The following is a 21,780-nucleotide window of genomic DNA, read 5'->3' on the forward strand; positions in this document are numbered from 1 at the left end:
TGACACAGCACCAGATAACGGGAAATTCATCCAAATATGATTTTAGGTCGAACTATGCCTTTAAAGACTCACACACACAATGCTACACTGCATCCAGAAGTCGCTCTGACAGAGAAGGAGAAAAGAGAGAGAAGGCTGTGTCTGACATTACAGAGCTGCTCCAAAAATAGCTCCCTGGCGCCCTGGCCTCCAGCTTGGTTGTCATGGCGACAGAACCACAGGCACTATAAATAGCCTATCAGCTCCAAATCTTCTGTGACTGGAGAGGGGCCAGAGAGAGGGAAAGAGACAGACACAAAAAGAAAAGAGGGAAAGAAAGAAATGCAGGGAGAGAAGAGGGGGAGGGAAAGTGGAGGTGGAGAGAGGCCAGCGAAGGGAGGGGGATGCCCCCCCCCCCCCCCCAAAAAAAAAGAAAGAGCTGTTAGAACAGAAAGCTCAGAGTAGAGAGGGAGAGGCGTAACAGAGACTCTAAGCAGGAGAGCATTCTAAAAATCCCAACCGACTGGGATTGCAACGATGTAGCTACGTATGAAGACCAGGGGTGTGTTCATTTTTCCAAAAAAAAAACATTGCTGCTGAAAAACGTTTTGTCAAAGTTAATTTTGGACCAATGCAGGTAGGTCCCTCCCTGTTGTGTTCCGGTTGATGAAACAGGAGAGGGAACTGTTTGAATTGGTCCAATATCAACACATTTTGACTATGTGTTCAACGGCTAAATAAATACACTCCCAGAAACGTTGAGGGACCTGTTGCCGCCATACAGGTGGAACCAAAACTGTAGCGCTATTCTCACACTGGAAATGCAGTCAGCTGGATCAATGTGGTGTTTGTTCTGGTTTAACACCAGTGAGGTTCAAAAGTATTTGGACAGAGAACCATTTAGAAATTACCACTTTTTTTTGTACATTGTCCCTCATTTTAGAAAACCAAATGTTTCTTGTAACAATTTACAATACAAGCATTGAAATTGTTGAAAGTGTAGAATGGGTTCCTTGTTGAATGTATTTGCAATTTGTTTGTTTTCCTGATTATTTTTTAATTAATGGCAAACTGTGCAATGTATAGTTCTGTATTTTCTTTTTTTAATTGTATAGTAAGAGTAGAACGAATCTAAATGAACACGAATGCTACCGTGAATTCAGATAAAGACTGTTATACCTGTGTAACGTCTCACTCAATATTCAAAAACATGAATTCAGGACTATCTGTAATCATTACAGCTTAACAGGCAGGTAGCTGTTACAGGGTGTTGGACTCCAAGATGACCCAAGAAATGACCAGTGCAATTCAATTCACATTTGGAACAAAATCTGAAAATCAAGTAAACAGCTAATGCATTTAACATTTTAATTTTACATTCACTGGTTTGTTGAAGGAATATGGAACCAAATACTATACTTTGCACTGCTTTAATACACATTGTTTACATATCCAAATACCTTTATTTCAAAACATTTAACTCAATATAGATAAAACATAACCTCAAATTATTGTCTTATTTAGAATTCACTATCAAAATATCTGAAGCTCACTGTATATGCAGTGTGCAATGTACACACACACAAAATAAATTGTCTTTTTAGTTTAGAAAGTGCTCATGCTCTCCTCTATCACTGTTTTCAGTGAAATGTTTCTCCCTCCCTCCCACATGTGATGACTCAGTCCCAGCCATTTTCTGTCCCTACAGAGACAGTACTACAAACCAGAGGGAGAGAAGAGTTTACCAAGAGAACAGGGTAAAGGTGGTGAGGACAGACAGAGATAGCGAAGGCACATTCTAGTGTCGAAAGCGGAGCGCATAAACAGGGCAGACTAGTCAGTCTCTAACTCTGTTAATAAATACAACAGCGGCTTGGCTACTCCCGCGTAGCACCATTTCCTCAGCATTTGCACAGAAACCTGCAAAAGCAGCAGCTTGAGGGGAGCAGCTTGCCCAACCTCTCCCCGCTTTCTCTTTGGCCTCACAACTTCACTTCCCAGTCCTGTTCACAGAATATCTAGCACCTTAACACGACTGTTCAAAAGTTTGGGTTCACTTAGAAATGTCCTTGTTTTTTAAAGAAAAGTACATTTTTGGTCCATTGAATTAACATCACATTCATTCATTAAAAACTTTCATGAAAAAGTGTTAATGTTGTAAATGACTATATTTTCAATGGAATATTTACATAGGTGTACAGAGGCCCATTATCAGCAATCATCAGTCCTGTGTTCCAATGGCAACTTTGTTTGCTAATCCAAGTCGATCTTTTTAAAAGCCTAACTGATCATTAGAAAACCCTTTTGCGATTATGGTAGCACCGCTGAAAACTATTGTGCTGATTACAGGCTCAAAATGGCCAGGAACAAACATCTTTCTTCTGAAACTCATCAGTCCATTATTGTTCTGAGAAATGAAGGCTATTCCATGCGAGAAATTGCCAAGAAACTGAAGATCTCGTACTAGATTGACAAGTTTCAGAAGAAAGTTCTTTGTTTCAGTTAATTTTGAGCCCGTTATCAAACCCACAATTGCTGATGCTGAAGATACTGATACTAGTCTAAAAAAGGCCAGTTTAGTTGCTTCTTTAATCAGCACAATAGTTTTCAGTGGTGCTAACATAATCGCAAAAGGGTTTTCTAATGCTCAATTAGTCTTTTAAAATACTAAACTTGAATTAACAAACACAACGTACCATTGGAACACAGGACTGATGGTTGCTGATAATGGGCCTCCGTACGCCTGTGTAGATACTCAATTGAAAATCAGCCGTTCCTAGCTACAATAATGATTTACAACATTAATAATGTCTACACTGTATTTCCGATCAATTTGGTGTTATTGCAATGGACAATTTTCTTTATTTTCTTTCAAAAACAAGGACATTTCTAAGTGACTCCAAACTTGTTAGTGTAGGTACAAACCTTAACAGGGGAACCAAGCAACAAACGCACTATCAAGCCTAGTTTAATAACTTTCGTATGTTGTAAACAATCAGGGCCAAAGCAAATTGTTTAAAAGGCTTTTTCATACAGCAGTAAGAAGTGAAACTGTCAAACAAGAATGCAATCTGCACATAGTCAAGTGTATGTTTCTTTGAAATTCATGTAGGACTGAGATTTCTACAGGTTCACCATTCTCTTTGTGGCCCTATGTCTCCACCACAGTAAAAATCTGCTTGCTAAATAGATTTGGGTCTTGATTTGGTTTCCTATCTGCACTACTAAATCGTCTATACTGTGTTACAAGGAACTCCAACTGAACCCAAATTTGTAATGAGAACAGGAAATGTTTTCTGTCAATAATCCGTGTGCGGTTTAAGGGTGGTCGTCTGGTGGTCTAAGCCAATGCCTCTGGTGCCAATGTACTGCTGCAGCATGGGTTTAATCTGGCCCAATGCCTCTAGTGCAAATGTACTGCTGCAGCATGGGTTTAATCTGGCCCAATGCCTCTGGTGCAAATGTACTGCTGCAGCATGGGTTTAATCTGGCCCAATGCCTCTAGTGCAAATGTACTGCTGCAGCATGGGTTTAATCTGGCCCAATGCCTCTAGTGCAAATGTACTGCTGCAGCATTGGTTTAATCTGGTCCAATGCCTCTGGTGCAAATGTACTGCTGCAGCATGGGTTTAATCTGGCCCAATGCCTCTAGTGCAAATGTACTGCTGCAGCATGGGTTTAATCTGGCCCAATGCCTCTAGTGCAAATGTACTGCTGCAGCATGGGTTTTATCGGGCCCAATGCCTCTAGTGCAAATGTACTGCTGCAGCATGGGTTTAAATCTGGCCCAATGCCTCTAGTGCAAATGTACTGCAGCAGCATGGGTTTAAATCTGGCCCAATGCCTCTAGTGCAAATGTACTGCTGCAGCATGGGTTTAATCTGGCCCAATGCCTCTAGTGCAAATGTACTGCTGCAGCATGGGTTTAATCTGGCCCAATGCCCTAACATAAGTTATGTTAGGGTCAAACTGACTAATTTGAAGACTTTGATATGTCTGAAACATCATTTAGGTTTTTTGTCCTGAACGAAACATGATGATATCCTCAACATTGTCGTTATAAAAAAATAATGTATCCCACAAGATTTACCAGATACCGTCAGATCAGAAGAGAAACATTCCTATACTGAAAGCCTGATGGGATCCATTAAAATTAATCACTGTTTATTGGACAAAAACTAACTTATTATGGCTTTCTAATACTGTAACTACCTATATATGCATGCTGACAGTCTCTTGAATTGAATTGTATTTAGTCAAACAACATTCTCCCACCAAGTTATCAAGAGTGAAAATCAAAGGCAACCAAATTGAACTTTTTCAAGAACCTCTAAAAACAAAAAAACGATGAAAGCCTAGTTCAGCCGCCCCACAATAGAAAATGTCACCCACGTGAAAGGCTGTGTTGTTAACCACTACACCACGGATCTGTACATTTGCTGGGTGTCAGTATAGCCTCTTGTCTCTATCCTGAAGAAATCCTCTTTTGCCACTGGCCATTTTAATAGTTAATTGGCCATTCATGAATGACATTGATACAGTTAAACTGACTAATGTTTCTTGCTAAGTTTACCTCCACCATAAATAGCGTCTATGTATGACGTTTGCCACTGGCCATTTTAACAGCGTATTAGCCAGTAATAAACTTTTTTCATACATACTTTTTTCTTTCATTCTTGAATTACATTTATACAATAACTATCAATATAGGCGACGATAACTAACTTTTTCATCAAGTGAAAAGACGAAAGAATCATGGAATCTACCAGAAATAATTAATAAATATCATTGCTCTCAATAGATATGAAATTAGGTCTTCCACATGAGAGGCACTTTCTTTAACCACTATGCCAAGGCATTACACGTTTCAGCAGTCGCTAGACTCCACTGAGGATTGTGAATAACGTTTCTTATTAAGTTTACCACTACCATAGCGTCTATGAACTGTATTGCTTTTGCCACTGGCGGTTTTAACAGCTTATTAGCCAGTAATAGGCTAGCTAGTATCTACTAACTTCCTAGGAATAATCATAAGAATTGAACAATTGCTTGCGAGACTGAAGATGAACTTTTCCATGCCAGAAACAGTCGCAAAATAACCGTTTACAGTTTAAGTTAAGGCTTACTATAACGTAACTAATGTATGTTGTAGCTAGCAAATGTGTTTGTCTATCCTGACCAAAAACGCATGCACGGATGCGTACTTCAAAAATACACCAGAAACAGTCTCAATATAACCGTTAGAATATAACTGTTTTATTTCAGGCATACGATAATGTAGATACTAAAGGTTCTACTTCGTGAAGCTTTGCCCATAGGGGCTTTGCTCCTATTGGTTTACCCCTCTGCCAATAGGCAATCACTGAACATTTTAATATGCAAATCTGCCCCATGGGTATAAAAGAGAGGCTCACACCCTGCTCAGTCTCCCTTTTTTCTTCATGAGAAAAGTTTCTAAGTAAGCAGTCAGTGATTTCTACTGAGCCAAGGAAGGCTTCACCATCTTCAACCGCTGGAGCGGTTCCTGCCATCCCTTCATTGTCGGCGTGCCAGTGTAGTGAGCTCGACGCTGCGGTCGACGTGCACACACTCTGCTGTGCGTGTTTGGGACCGCTGCATGCTCGTGACGGCGCCAAAGACAAGCCTGTGTGCACTGCCTGCATTGTCCTCCCTTTACAGGTGAGGATGGACAGGCTGGCGTACTTTGCCGAGGAGGTCCCTCTCGCTGAAGTCCTCTCTCTCCTCTCCGAGGAGGTCTCCATTCAGGAGGAGTTAGAGTCAGAGGGAGAGGTGACTGGCCCGGCTACGGCTCCGTCCATCTCCAGAACTGTTCTACCCCGCTCGGCTGAGCGGTTGCGGACTTGTTCTGACTCTTCCTCTTCGGAGGATGGGGAGGAGGTTGACCCCCTGGTGGTGAAGGAGGACTTCTTTGCTGCCATCTCCGCTGCTTCCCGGCGCCTGCGCATTCCGATGCCCACGCCGGAGGAGGGGGATGACCTCTTTGAGGCCGCCAGCTGGACGCGGCGCCGGAAGTCCCTTCTTTGCACAAGTACACGGAGGAAGCATTGGGGGCCCCCCATCACGACCCGGGGCATGGTTAAGTCTCACCTCGCCTTCCCCATGGTTGAGGGGAGGCTGGAGACATTGCGTAAGGGCATTCCACCTCTGGAGGCCGCCCTGGCTACTTCCCTGGTCACGGGCCTGAACACCTGGAGCAAGCCTGGTGGAAATAACAGTACTCCTTGTCGGTGCAGTCCCTGGCGGCCTACAACAATGTGGGCCTCCTGGCGGCGGCTGTGGCCGGGATGACCGAGGGACGCACCTTGAGGTCTCCGGCAGGGATGAGTGAGGTGGCGAGGGTTTCGGCGGCCATCCTCAAACTCCCTCTCGGCCGGCTGGATGATGGCCACGTCAGTGGTGTAGGTCAGGCACCTGTGGCTAGCGCTTGCCTCCCTGAAGGAGCCTGAGAAGATGCCCTTCCTCAACGCACCGTTGAAGGACGACACGCTCTTTGGCGCTACAGTCACTGAGGACCTAGTGTGCCAAAAGGGCTGGGGTCCCCTTCTGCCGGTTCCTGCTTCTGCGTCCGTTTGCGGACAGCACCCCCGTGGCGGTCGGGGCTGCGCAAGCGTACAGTCAATGGCTGGCCACAGCTCCCCAGCCGATATCTCTGTTCTGGCGTCGTCTGTGCATGCTGCCGGGCTGGTTGGACAAGAGAAAGGGTTATGTGCTGCAGTTTCACTGCCCGCCTCCCCCGTTCTCAGGGGTTGTGGAGACGGTAATGGTGTCTTCACTGAAGGTTGCTGCCCTACAGCGATTGTGGACCTTCTGGAAAAGGAGGCAGTGTCCCTAGTCCCATTAGAGCAGAGGGAGAAGGAGCTATATTCCCCTTATTTCATGGTGCCCAAAAAAATGGGAGGCATGAGGCCGATTCTCGATCCGAGCGTTTTGATCAAATGCATATCGAAGAGGCCATTTCGCATGCTCACGACGTCTCGATGTACCCCGGGGATTTTTGCATCAGCATCGATTTGGACGCTTACTTCCATGTCCCAATACTACCTCGCCACAGGAAGTTCCTGCGGTTTGCCATTCAGGGCCAGTCCTACGAATACACGCGGGTTCCACTCGGATACACTTTCACCAAGTGCATGAAGGCGGCGTTATGACCGCTGAGGTGTCAAGGAGTCAGAGTTCTGGCCTACCTGGACGACCTTTTGGTTCTGGCGCATTCGGCGGAACAGGCCTGGGTTCACACGTTCAGGTTGGTGACTCACTAGCTCACTTGCTTGGGTTTCGCCGTGAACTGGAGAAAGAGCGCTACCAAACAACTGGTGGTATTTCTGGGGCTCCAGTTGTCATTAGCCCACGCAGTGGTTCCGTTGGGACTGCTGCGCATGTGTGGCCTACAGCGCTGGTTTGCACGTCTCCAGTTGGATCCTGTGAGTCACCAGCGGTGCCCCGAGCACTCTGGAGTCGGACCTCGCGTACTGGAGGGACCCACGGGTAGAGTGTTGGTTTAGGTTCCGGTCTTTACGGACGCGTCCCTGACAGGCTGGGGCGGGACATGTGGTCTCCGTCGGAGCACCACATCAGCTGGCTGGAGTTGGACACGATCAGATGCGTGCTGCTGCATTTCACGCCAACCCTGCGGGATCGTACATGTTGGTATGGTCAGACAATTGCACCGCGGTTGCGTACGTAAACAGGCAGGGCGGGGTCAGGTCTCTACCCCTCCAACTGTTGTCGGTGCAGAACTGGGAATGGGCGTAGGAGCTGGGCCAGCCGCTATGGGCCTGGCTCCTGAGAGGGCCAGACTGCTGCGGCGAGGACTGACAGAGGACGAGACCATTCAGGGTGCAAGGACGGCCTCCACGTTGGCTAGCTATGCTGGCCGTTGGATGATCTTTGCCCGCTGGTGTGAGGACGCGGGGGTTGACTCCCTTTGTTGGAGGCGCTGTGTGACGCACCATTCGAACCTATTGATCAGATACCATTGAGGATGCTATCCCTTAAGATGACTCTTGTTGGTTCTGACGTCTGCTAAGCGGGTCAGTGACCTTTGTGTGCCGTCAACGCAGCCTGGCTGTCTCGCCATCAACAGCGTTGGCAGCACAGCTGTGTTGCCCCCTAACCTGGCCTTTCTACCTAAGGTGATCAAGGTGTCGTTTCGTTCCATGAAGATGGTACTGAGGGCATTTCTCCCCCTCCCCATGCAGGGGCGAGGGAGGAGTGGTTGCCTCGTCTGTGCCCGGTGCGTGCTTTGGCACAGTATGTTTATGTGTCACGGTGGCCCCAAGGTGGGCCAGCCGTTGTCGAAACAGTGTCTGTCTCACTGGTTGCGTGGGGCGATTGATCTGGCCTATGTGTGACGTGGCACTCCTACGCCTAGGGGGTTTGGGACACACTCCACGCGAGGGGTGGTGGCCTCGGCCGCCTTGTTCAGGGGCGTGGGGGTGGAGGGCATTTCCGCTGCTGCGTCTTGGGGGACCCATTCGCCTTTTGTCCGGTTTTACTTGCGTGACATGTACGTTGGCTAACTTTGTGCTCAGTGTGGCTGAAGCTGGGGTGTGAGTTATGTCCGTTGAGCGGCTGGGACGGTGCATTTGACATGGTTCCGTCCGGTGTTCCAGTTTGCCTGTACAGCTTTTTGGTCGGAGGCTCACATTGTGTGTGCTTGAGTGTCTGCTTGAGTCCAGGTCTCGGCATGTTTTTTGGGCTGGCCTCGGATGCTCCAATTCAGTTTTTACTGATTGAGGACGTCCCGGATGGATTGGTGCCGTGTGTGCATTTGGACACTTGTCTCTTTGGTGAGATTGGTGATTGGCAAGGAGTACATCTTGGGCTCGCTCGCTTTGGCCTAAACCAATAGGAGCAAAGCCCCTATGGGCAAAGCTTCACCAAGTAGAACGATAGTTACTTTTGTAACTCCAGTTCTATGAGTGGAGCGTTGCCCATAGGGTTCATGCCCTCTCTGACTGCTTTTCTCATGAATAAAGGTATGTCGGGAGACTGAGCAGGGTGTGACCCTCTCTTTTATAGCCATGGGGCAGATGGCCATGAGGTGTGATTTGCATATTTAAATTATCAGTGACTGCCTATTGGCAGAAGGGTAAACCAATAGGAGAAAAGACCCTATGGGCGACGATCCACTCATAGAAATGGAGTTTGAAAGTAACTATTGCTTTTTGTCTATACAGAATAATTCATAACGCGTACTTTGCTTCGCCTGAGAAGAGACATGAACTCGGGACCCATACCCACATGTCCGCTTGACTAACCACTGCGCTATTCAACAAGGTGTACTCAGTCAGTCACTCACTCAGTAAGAGGCATTCGCTCTTCTCGGCCGGCGCAAAAATAATTACATTCGTAATGTTAGGGTCAAAATGACCCAGTGGTTGAGAATAGATGAAAATGCTAGTGGAACATTATGCAGAGTGCCGATAAAGAGTAGAAAGTGTCTCACCACACCTCAAAACACAAGCACACAAACACGCACACTACATACAAACTATGCCTGCCATGGTCAGTGTTTGTTTCAGTACTTCTTTACCAGGCCATATGAGGTGAAGATTTGTCACGTTAGAGACATTTCACCCACTCAGATGATTTGCAAGGTCTAATATCACACACTAAAAGTTAAATCACACTCACCTTTCACAAACACAAGATATTTTTATCTTTGTTATTACTGGAAATGAATTTTTTCACAGGAATGGTTTTGTTGTGTTGTGTTCTGCCATCTGAGATCTGAGAGCACCTGCCATTTCTCTACAATCCTGGACCTGAATTCACGGTTGAAAAATGGCAAGTCTCTTTCAGGGGTTGTTGTCTTTTCTGACAATATATGCCTAACAGGTCTCCTAAGTATGGAATGAAAATGTGTTATTCTTGGAATAGGCAGGTCTACACTTGAGTTAGATGGTGTTAGCCCTGAGATGATCCAGAGCGTGTGGGTGGTGCTAGACATGACCAAAATCCGGCCTTTAGTCCGGTTCTAAAATATGCTGGGCGTTTCCGCATACAATGCATCTGTGCCTGGGTCTGAGATCAACCCAAGATGGGACATGTGAAAATGTTACAGAAGGTTATTTCTTCAAGAGCTGGGGAATGCTCTTGTAACAGCCATATTCACAGAAGGCAGTGCCTTCCCAGGCACCTAGTCTCTGCGAACATCATCATAGCTTATCATGGCTAAGATGACCAGCCCTGCTCCATCTGATTCCCTACCATTTGATTTGTGTGTAACATGTTTCGACCCAAAACACACAAGTTGTCACTATGATCATACATGTGGGTAAGAGGAACATTGTCTAGAGCTAGGAACATTAAAAAGTATTGTTTAATTTTGTCCCCCATAATAAATACAGATACATTTTGTTTTCGGTTTTAAAAAAATAGTGTTTTTGTGGTCTTAGTGGATTACATTAATGAATGCTATAATTTATATGAGTAATGAGTTGATTATGAATGTCAAACATTTGTTTGGGGCTAAAATATCAATAGTGAATACTGGGTTGTGATTTAACACCCAATTTGAGCTGCCAACATAATGAGTGCAACCAAAATGTTAACATAACACAAGTGTTCAAAAATGCTAACATAACACAAGGGTTCAAAAATGCTAACATAACACAAGAGTTAAATAATGTTAACATAAGTTTCAAATAATGTTAACATAACACAAAGGTTAAGATACAATATCTTTAATCTTTCCACACTGTCACTGTGCATTAAAGCATAAAGTGACAGCAAAAATATATTATTAAACAAAGAAAAACCAGTCAAGTTTAGTTTAGCCAGCCTGCGGGTGATGTGACTGCGGTAAGCAAGGGCTTAACAACAACTATTTATGGGACAAGTCTATATACCCAGCAGCCAATAGACATATGTTTTTGGTAACTACCAATAAACAATATAACACAAGAACAGACAAGCATTTTAGTGATATTGCAATGCCACACTGAAAAACTCCCATATTGAAGCCAAGGGTCATGAAATAGATTCAACCTTTTTCAGAGTGAGATGATGCAGTAATCATGCACCTTATCCTACAACACACTGATAATCCAGAAACCTATTCAAGGGGCCGATTTGTAGATTTCTGTCTACTTAAACCTTGAAGCCATGCCTTTCTGTTCATAAACTCTGCAGTTAGTCAGGGTGTAAATCTATTTCATTGTTAGAACGAGTGGTAGATCATAAAATTGCATAAAACAGTGATGTCCAGTGATATTAGGAAAATAATTTGAAGTAAAATCTCAAAGTAATCGTATTTGGAAGCTATATTAGTTCTGGCTTGGTTTTCAACTTTAGGTAGTTTCAGACAGCAAGAGTTGGATGGGCGGTTCATCCATTTTCAATGGAGCCTTGGCGGTTTGCAAGAGTCGACCTAGGTGGAGATGTCAGCAGTGCCCGTGAACCAAGCCGGAAAAAGAAAAAATATTATGGAGGAGAAAAATGGTAGAGAAGCTAAATTGTTAGTTAGCTTTTGTCAGCGGGGTACAACATGGATGATGCAGTCAACATAGGCATGGACTTCATCCTACAGCACTTTGATAAAGCAGAACAGAATTTAATGACTTAACAGCGTAGTATAAACTAGCTACCTTGAGGAAGGGGATGAGAGTTTCATCCCTTCCTTCTAGCTATAACCAAAGAATTTTAGGCTACCTTTCCTGCAACGACATGTGTGCTACACAACTCTCGGCATCATTACAAACATACCAATGAATCACTTTGACATTTGCATTACCAATGATAGTGTAATCCGTACTTGTAAAAAATTATTTACAGGCAAAGAATTAAGTCACAATAGTTCATATTCAAGTGACGATTGGTCAGTAGGTTTATTCAACACGTTATATCGTGTTATTTAGCGATGCAAAGAACCAAAAGGTGTTCAATAATGTTGGATTTTAGCTCTTCATTTCAAAAGCCTGTAAAAAGGACGACATATTGTGGTGAATTTCCGGTGTCTGCAGACAGTTCAGCCGATGTGGCTGTATTTTCTTGGTTTACTGTTTGCTTGGTTTTACTGTATGTAACTACTGATGCTGGTAGCCAGATTATCCTCAGTTAATCTTGTCCCTGGCCACATTCTATAACAGGTCTACTGGGTGGCAGTCTATTTCTAACCACTCTGCTTTTTCACAATGGGTAGTTAGTCAGTCACTTACTCAAGAGATATTCCCTCTTCTTGGCCGGCACCTCTCACACGTTCCGGCAAAAATTATTTACTTATTCTGCCATGTCACATTTTATCTTTATTGCTGAGGAATGAAAATGTATTGCTCAGCAATGACGTACTATGACCCCATTTCAACAACACCAATAGATGACACTCAGTCATGTAGAAATCCATATTAATTCAATAATTTTATGAATGCAAAACTTTTTGATTTGAAAGATACGTCCCGTGCATATTTGCATATAGAAGTACACAAAAAGTGACTTTTTGGATCTGAATGCTAAAACATTAAAGAGATAAAGGTTTCCCAGGTGATGGGTTTTGCCTATCCCAATATACAATAAGACGTCCACGTATAAATCTCCAGAAAAGATAACAGTTGAATCTACAGACGCACATGTACTTTTATTTGATTTACATTTCTTGAAATTAGCTATAAATGTTAGATTTTAACTGCAAACATAAATTACCTAAAAACACGGACACTCCAAAATTTTCATACTCTGATATATACTAGCTTAGGCGCAAGAATACATTGAGAGGCGTTTGTGTGGTACCAGCCATAGTCACTTTCTGACCAGTTATTGCCGTGGGCAACATATGAAAAGATGTAATTTTATTCATGAAAGGGGATGTTGTCAACAAAGGGATTTAATTTAAAAGGATAGACCCACCCATTTCAAAACGTCTAGACCAAATATGTGATGTCCATGAGGGTACAGTGATCATGTAGCTTGTATTTTCAAAATGTCACCCTGCTGCAGAATTAATCTAGAATGTCTGAAATGATGGCTACCAAACCACCTAAATAAAAAATTATACAGACTACCAAATATGTGACAGGACAGACCAAGAAAACACAGAAGCCTAAGAAACTGAAGATGACAGAGCAGAGGGGATTCCATGCTCCCGCCTTGGTCCGACTGAGGGCTGCGTGGCCATTTCAACCTCCTCCACCGAGTCCTTATCAAATCCACAAAACACTGCAGAGGGAGGGCCTAGACACCCCCCTCACTAACTCTGAGATTTTCAGCTCATGCCAACACCTTCATCAGTGATGCAAAAGTTGTGTCTCTTCAACACACACACACACACACACACTCACTTATTCTTTCTCCTTCTGCAGCTAGGGCGAGTTAAAAATAGCTCTCCCTCTCTCTCTCTCTGCTTCTCCGTTTACATAAGCACACATTGGGGGGAGGGGAGCACTTCCGTTTTGGCCACCCAGCCCAGCATCTGATCCACAACACAGGCCGGGCCTGCTGGGGCTTCTGGGTGTGGGAGACTCAAGGAGAGGACTAACATACCTATCCCGCAATGCAGGAGAGACCAGTCTACATACTCCTTTACCTTGCACCTAACTGCATGTCAGTCTTTGAAGGACCAGGGACTTGTTCCAACCCGCTGCTCGGGAGGAACAAAACAGAATCCCCTTTCATACAAGGGAGAGTTTTCATATCATCTTGCTACAGGGTTCCAGTGACCCCCTCGTTCCAAGAGCATCCGCCTTCCAAGAACTCTGGGTTCATGTGATTGGTGCATGACTTACAACAGAGGCAGGCCTGACAGAGATCAAACGGAGGATAAGAAAGAATTCCAGAAATGAGAAGCTAGGAGCTGAGGAGGAGGGAATGGGCAGCTGCGCCAGTCTCAACACAGCCAATATGAACCTATACAGTAAGAGTGAACAACCTCACTGATGTGTGCCGTTAAACACCCATGTAAGACGCAATCTCAACAGCTAGACGTCGGTCAGGCCCATCAAATGCTCAGGAAATCGGAGTCTGTGGTTCATTTTTTTCCTTCAAATTTCTGAAGAGGCGACATGGAAATAGCCCTGTGCGTTTGTGCTGAAAGTCGTTAGTGGCTTTTTGGGGATATTCTTTCTCTCTGGACATCGCTTTTGCACTAACTTGTCAATTCTGGTTGAATCGAACCCTGGACCATTTCTCCCACCATGCCCCTTAGTCAGTTCGTTTGGGGAGGTGAAAACAAATCACACCCGAATGCGCACTAAAAGGCTTCCAAATGAACCCAGACACGGTTTGTTTCAAGTGAGAATGCAATCTGTAACCCATATATAGTGACACAAAAATGCTGTGCGTTCAATTGCAATGTATTATGGCGTTAGTAGGTCAATCATCAACATTTTGCCACCTAGGTACATTACAAAGAGTCACGCATCATTGGCTAGCTAGCATAAGGAGTTGCAGAGGACAGACATGGAGCAGAAGTGAAGCAAGACCACACTGAAAGTGGGTAATGTCCACAAAACACAGAGGTGTTCAAACTTTGTGATGATATTAGGGAGAGGGGATTTCAGCGAAACAGTGGCATTTAAAATAAAAAACTAAAAACATAAACAACAGCACATGAAAGTATGAAATGCATTGCATAAAAAGAGTAAAAAAATAAACAGATTTTATAGGGCCCTGCATTGTGGTTGCAATTTTCAAGAAATACATTTAGTCAGCTGCAAAACAGTTCAATGAAATAAAAAAAAATATATTAAAAAAGTCCAAGAAGTAAGGTATATTACACAAACATTATGTCGTGTGTGTGTGTGTGTGAGCCTGTTCCACAGAGGCACAAAGAGAGGTTTACTTACTACTGGGCACAGTCGATCAGCTGGTACTCATTGGATCTCTCAAAGCAGGCCTTCACTCCCTCATCCTGCCAGAGGGTCTTTGCGTGCTCATAGAACTCCTGTAGAAAAGAACCACAAAGACAGCTGGATCAGGACAGGCCACAGCCAGAGAGATGAACATGTTGCCAACTTGGACCCAACTCAGATCAGGAAAATCCTTCAATGTTTCTGACATTACAGGTACTCAGTTTAGTCAGACAGACAAATGCACCCCTAGGTCATACCCACTTGCCACTCCTGTGCCTCAAACGATTGCATAGTTGAGCAACGTGACAAACATCTCTCCTTGCTTTACAGAAGGCAGGATTTAGTAATGCTTGCTTGATTTGATCCTATCTAACCTGTCCAGGCTTTTCCAATTATAACACACCTGATCAGCTAATCCTGAGGACAAGCTGATTAGTATAATCATGCTCGTTAAAGTTAGACGGAAACCAAATCTTGCAGGGGCAAGGGCTCCTGGCTGGGCTAGCAATGAGGAAAGAAGTTGATATATAATTCAACATTAATTCAACCAATCAGAGTGGGTTTTTTTTTTGTCTGTAAATGACCATTAAGGAGCAGGCATGTTGCTTTTCTCACTGAGCTCTCTTCGGCAGATGCATCCACGTGGACAGAGTTGGCACAGGACATAAGATGCAGGGAGACCCAAACATTCTTCAAATCAGCCCACACTTGAACAAAGAGGGACTTCAACACGATAACAAAACCCAAACAAACCTTTCCAACTTACAAGAATTCTCTAAGCATTCCTAACTCAGGCTCCGGACAAAGCCTACATGACACTGATATAAATGCCTGCATGCAAAGAAAACAATGAAAACAACATGTTTTCATCTGTCAGTCTCACTCTGACCCAACAGCAATCCTGACATTCACTTATGTGGCAGATCAGTTAGCATGTCGCTCTCTGATCAAAGTCTCTCACCTCCGAAACTGTAAGTTTTCAGGAAATGGAAAAGAACTGCCATATTTTACTATGACTACATACAAACCTCAAAAACTGTTTTGAATAAAATCCCTGTCCCTATTCACAGATGTACATACAGTTACTAAAATAAGTTTGCTTGAAGACCACGGACAAAGTTTGAATATTGCTGGCCATTAATAATTCCTAACCACATATACTGAATTTGATCAAGTCTGACAAAAACAATAGACTTAAGTTGCAATGAGAGTTTGTTTGGAATATTATTCCAAATGATCCACAGCTGTAATGGCTGCCACAGGGTCTCTCCACCAAGGGTTAACCCTGGGTGGAGAAGACATACAATCAGTTTCTATAACATTGTCACTTCAAAAAATTCTAGTAGTTTCCCTTTTCATAATGCATTTTTCAGGGACCCAAATGTGAAGACTGTGCAATGGGTGAGTAGACATTCACTATCCACTGTGGCGGAGGTCAGACAGACTGAGAGACGCCTCTCCTGGTTCAAACTTGTGTTACATATATAGAGACGGGCAAAAATCTGATATCAACTTTCTCAAGAGCAATCATTGAGGGGGACACCAAAACAAAAGTAGTGCTATAATACTGTTTTAGTTTGCACCATCGGTTTGCTTGCTACTGTAGATCTACAATACCTACTTTGAAAGAATGAAAAGTTGTGAGCTACTATGTTATTCTATATTTTAAAAAGACATTCTCCTCCTTTTCCCAAAAACACTTTCGTACAGAAGAAAGTAGTGCAGGACATGTTCTGTCAATTTACTTGGTAATGCAAAGGTTAAAAAACAACAATTATGTTGTATTTTTCCTGGTTTAGGAATTTTGTTCCTCTCATTTTTTAATCAAATGTGTACAATTATTTATAGAGAAATAATGAAATTGAATGTTCTCATTCCATGTCAATGCTTAAATCAAATTACCCTTTTTAGGTTGAAAAAAACCCAACACACTTTAATTTGAGTGTAATACCGCTTTAATTTAGCATCTGGCCCTTTAGTTGTGCATCTAGTGAGAGAGGAATGTACCGGTCTAATGTGCCAGCCGGCTCTAGCAAAGGTTCTACACTAGCAATTATCAGTTCATGGCAAATTGGCAAATACTAGTTTACATGATACACATAACTTACTCATGAAATGCATCTGCCAGGTATTTCATCAATAATCTTTTGGAAAAACGTTGTGCAGTCAATCCACAAGACGGGTATCATTTTAGCATCAACTACAGCACACAATGACAGAATAAAGCACAAGCCAGACGGTCAGGTCATATCTCTGGAAATTAAATGCCAGTAATTGTGTTAGGTCACACTTTCTTAGCCAATAGCAGCCAACTGTGGAACAATGTTATACTAATTAAATATTAGCAGTAAGAACAGTGATGCTGAGATTTGTTTATCACTTCAAGATTCAGGACAGCCTGTGGTTAAACATGTAAAAATGTAATGTACTGTTCAGCAGGCTATTAGGCAACATGCTAGTTACCCCTGAAACAAACGGTGAACTCTGTGAAACAATATGTACACTTCATGGTATATGAGACCAAATACCACACATATGACGTATGACATTTTTACTGTTCTAACTGCACTGGTAAACAATTTATAATAGCAGTTTGTGTTGTATTGTGATTAAGAGCTTAGCTTTGGAATCTTCACATTTTGCTGATTTACAATTAAATATCAAAAGCCTGTATTCATTATTTTTCTACTGACCTAAAACAAACAATCTCATTCACATTAACTAAATCAAAGAATAAGTAATATATGGAATATAACATTTATTATTTCTTGTTTGGTCCTGACTCAACAGTCCCTGATAAAAATACACCTAAGAAAATTTGAAAATGCAGAGTTTCACTGTTGTTTTGGATTTGACCAAAATCCAGATATTTTATTATTATACAACAATGACGCTGCAAACCGAATTGATGATGTCAGTGGATTTGTTAACACATCTTTTTCCATACAGTCCATTGATGTAAAGGAAATTTGATGTTGCCGATCATTTAGTTTCCAAAAATATTGTGGTGGCAGCAGTATATTTTGGTTACGCTTTTCCCAACAAGGACCGAGTTTGACAGCATCAAAAGAAACATGAAAGAAGCAAAGCTAATGCACAGTAAAAAGATGCCTCAGTCTTCAGAAAATAGAACCCTGGAATATCACTTTTTTTTACGAGGCAACTGAAAACATCTCTTTCAAAAGACACACCGGAATTGATCAGATGCGAACTTACAGGTGATGTGCATATATTGTTTTGTACGGATAATCCTGGGAATCTACCCCCTAACCTGGAGTCTCACACGCTACGCTGTACCAACTGATCCTCAGAGGACCACCGCACGTCGTTACACAGCCACCCAAGCCAAGCCATTTAAGGGCGGGGAGTTGCACAATGGTCTGGAAGACATTGAGACACACTTCATCCGGGACATCAGCTAAGCTCAGCAGCACCTTCTACTAGAGGGGTCTTCCTCTCCCTGTCCATCTCCCTGTTCCCTGTCAGCAGCGAGAGCAAGAAGAGCTGCATGCAGTGTCAACCAGTCCGACTGGTTCCTGTCAGGCCCTTGCCTAGGGCCGGGTTGGGGGGAGGGCTATCACATATTTTCCGTAGCCCAAAACACACACAACCCCAAATTAAAGTACTTAGACATTCCTATCCTCGATACATACACACACACACATATACATACAGTGGGGAGAACAAGTATTTGATAACCTGCAAAATCGGCAGTGTTTCCCACTTAAAAAGCATGTAGTCTGTAATTTTCAACTGTTCAACTGTGAGTTGAACAGTTGTATGATTCACACATTGTATGATTTTCAAGTAATTATTTTGCATTTTGTTGAATGACATAAGTATTTGATACATCAGAAAAGCAGAACTTAATATTTGGTACAGAAACCTTTGTTTGCAATTACAGAGATCATACGTTTCCTGTAGTTCTTGACCAGGTTTGCACACACTGCAGCAGGGATATTGGCCCACTCGTCCATACAGACCCTCTCCAGATCCTTCAGGTTTTGGGGCTGTCGCTGGGCAATATGGACTTTCAGCTCCCTCCAAAGATTTTCTATTGGATTCAGGTCTGGAGACTGGCTAGGCCACTCCAGGACCTGGAGATGCTTCTTAAGGAGCCACTCCTTAGTTGCACTGGCTGTGTGTTTCGGATTGTTGTCATGCTGGAAGACCCAGCCACGACCCATCTTCAATGCTTTTACTGAGGGAAGGAGGTTGTTGGCCAAGATCTCGCGATACATGGCCCCATCCATACTCCCCTCAATACGGTGCAGTCGTCCTGTCCCCTTTGCAGAAAAGCATCCCCAAAGAATGATGTTTCTGAGCCTGGGTCCTCTCTAGGTTTCTTCCTAAAATTCAACCTTAGGGAGTTTTTCCTAGCCACTGAAATTCAACACTACTGTTGTTTGCTCCTTGGGGTTTAAGGCCGGGTGTCTCTGTAAAGCACTTTGTGACAACTGCTATTGTAAAAAGGGCTTTATGAATACATTTGATTGATTGATTGATTGATGTTTCCACCTCCATGCTTCACGGTTGGGAAGGTGTTCTTGGGGTTGTACTCATCCTTCTTCTTCCCCCAAACACGGCGTGTGGAGTTTAGACCAAAAAGCTCTATTTTTGTCTCATAAGACAGCATGACCTTCTCCCATTCCTCCTCTGGATTATCCAGATGGTCATTGGCAAACTTCAGACGGGCCTGGAAATGCGCTGGCTTGAGCAGGGGGACCTTGCGTGCACTGCAGGATTTGAATCCATGATGGTGTAATGTGTTACTAATGGTTTTCTATGAGACTGTGGTCCCAGCTCTCTTCAGGTCATTGACCAGGTCCTGCAGTGTAGTTCTGGGCTGATCCCTCACCTTCCTCATGATCATTGATGCCCCACGAGGTGAGACCTTGCATGGAGCCCCAGACCGAGGGTGATTGATCGTCATCCTGAACTTGTCCCATTTTCTAATAACTGCGCCAACAGTTGTTGCCTTCTCACCAAGCTGCTTGTCTATTGTCCTGTAGCCCATCCCAACCTTGTGCAGGTCTACAATTATCCCTGATGTCCTTACACAGCTCTCTGGTGTTGGCCATTGTGGAGAGGTTGGAGTCTGTTTGATTGAGTGTGCGGAAAGGTGTCTTTTATACAGGTAACGACTTCAAACAGGTGCAGTTAATACAGGTAATGAGTGGAGACCAGGAGGGCTTCTTAAAGAAAAATTAACAGGTCTGTGAGAGCCGGAATTCTTACTGGTTGGTAGGTGATCAAATACTTATGTCATGCAATTAATTATAAAAAAAATTATACAATGTGATTTTCTGGATTGTTGTTTTAGATTCTGTCTCTCACAGTTGAAGTGTACCTATGATACAGACCTCTACATGCTTTGTAAGTAGGAAAACCAGCAAAATCGGCAGTGTATCAAATTCTTGTTCTCCCCACTGTATATACACATAAATACACACACATAGATATACACACACACACACACACACACACACACACACACACACACACACACACACACACACACACACACACACACACACACACACACACACACACACACACACACACACACACACACACACACACACACACACACACACACACACACACACACACACACACACACACACACACACACACACACACACACACACACACAGATACACACACATAGATACACACACACACACACACAAATATTCCCACACACATACATATACACACAGAGTAACACAGATTCCTTTGGCACAGCAAACACCACATACAAGATCTGAAAATCTATTGACAGCTTCAGTGTAATGTTAAGGCTAATGTTCTACGGTACTAAGGAGTTGGTCACCTGTCGTCTCTTCAGAAATTATATTTTCTTTCATTTAAATTATAAGAATTTCAGGCAAACATGACAGGGAAGATCTTCACAGGCCTCAACTGCCTAACTGGCTCCCCTGTCTGGCTACGTCTGCCTGCTCTGCCACAGACAGTTCGGCGGGAATCCCCGAGGGTCCCGGTGTAGCAGAGGGGAACTCCCATCAGACCCACTTAAGGTCATTAAACGCAATCAGCGTTAGCCATTCTTCTCTCAGGTGAGAGGCTCATTCAATTTACAGCATCAAGGGGAGCACACCTGCTAATTACTGAACCACAAGGCCGCCCGCCAGACACCGTGCTGTGCAACTGAACACGGCGCCCAGTGACAGCCCATTCCGTTGTGCCTTGTCTGAGATTTCTTTTGCAAACCAGCATCAAGTCGGTTTGACCAACATTCATAGTTTTGACAAAGGTTGCAAAGATACTCCACAGTGTCGTGGCAAGGGAACCTAACGGGAAGTGAACTTGACTTACTCTAAAAACAGCCTTTACGCTTGAAACAAACAAACATCCTTGTGTTGTCATCCAAAGCGACTTGTTTTCCAAGCTATATAAGACAATATTTTACGTACTGTGGGCTTTGAAAGGACCAAAACGCTTAACAAGGTTTGTGTTTTTATTTTGGCCATGAAAAATGTGTTACTGGCATCCCCTTTGCTCCAACAGCTAAAAATGTTAAAATAGGGATTACCCTTTGTGGCACAACCTCAGGATGGGACCACAGTATCAGGATTGGTTCCAGCCTGACTGTTAACCCACGGAACTAAAGACTTGGCACAACCTTGGCAAGGTTTCCAAGTCAGCGTGGCTCATTGAACAAAGTCATTGACGGCAACTAGATGCCCGGATGTGCACCGCCAGAGGAAAAACCCAGAAACCTGCCAACATGACAGGGATAGTATGGTGTGTCAAACACTTACCGATGTAAATTCAAAATCCTTCTGATTTACTTGGTTCAGGATGTATTCGATTCGGAACTGGTGTGCTGGGTTGGCTAACTGGACTGGGGGCATGAGTGTACTCATGGCTGTAACTATAGTCTGAAATGGAAGAATAAGAGAAAAACATTCAAACTAAATTGAGAAGATGGAATTAACGTATACATTTTCAAATGTGTCAACGATTTGCT

General features: G+C 43.5%; 1 protein-coding gene across 3 annotated transcripts in view; it reads right to left on the minus strand.

Annotated features, from left to right (window-relative positions):
* LOC105023694 (guanine nucleotide-binding protein G(s) subunit alpha) overlaps positions 1 to 21,780 on the minus strand; it is a 62,042-nt gene that overhangs the window by 22,014 nt on the left and 18,248 nt on the right. For 2 of the 3 annotated variants that reach the window (XM_020055145.3, XM_013131795.3), the window contains exons 4-5: positions 21,572 to 21,691; positions 14,781 to 14,878 (exon numbers count right to left, since the gene is read on the minus strand). In XM_020055145.3, the coding sequence (XP_019910704.1) occupies positions 14,781 to 14,878; positions 21,572 to 21,691 (218 nt within the window). Of the gene's footprint in view, positions 1 to 14,780; positions 14,879 to 15,047; positions 15,138 to 21,571; positions 21,692 to 21,780 lie in introns of those variants that run through there. The other variant, XM_013131796.3, reaches the window with a different exon arrangement.

This window comes from Esox lucius, chromosome 17, assembly GCF_011004845.1.
Source record: "Esox lucius isolate fEsoLuc1 chromosome 17, fEsoLuc1.pri, whole genome shotgun sequence".
Lineage (NCBI taxonomy): Eukaryota > Metazoa > Chordata > Actinopteri > Esociformes > Esocidae > Esox > Esox lucius.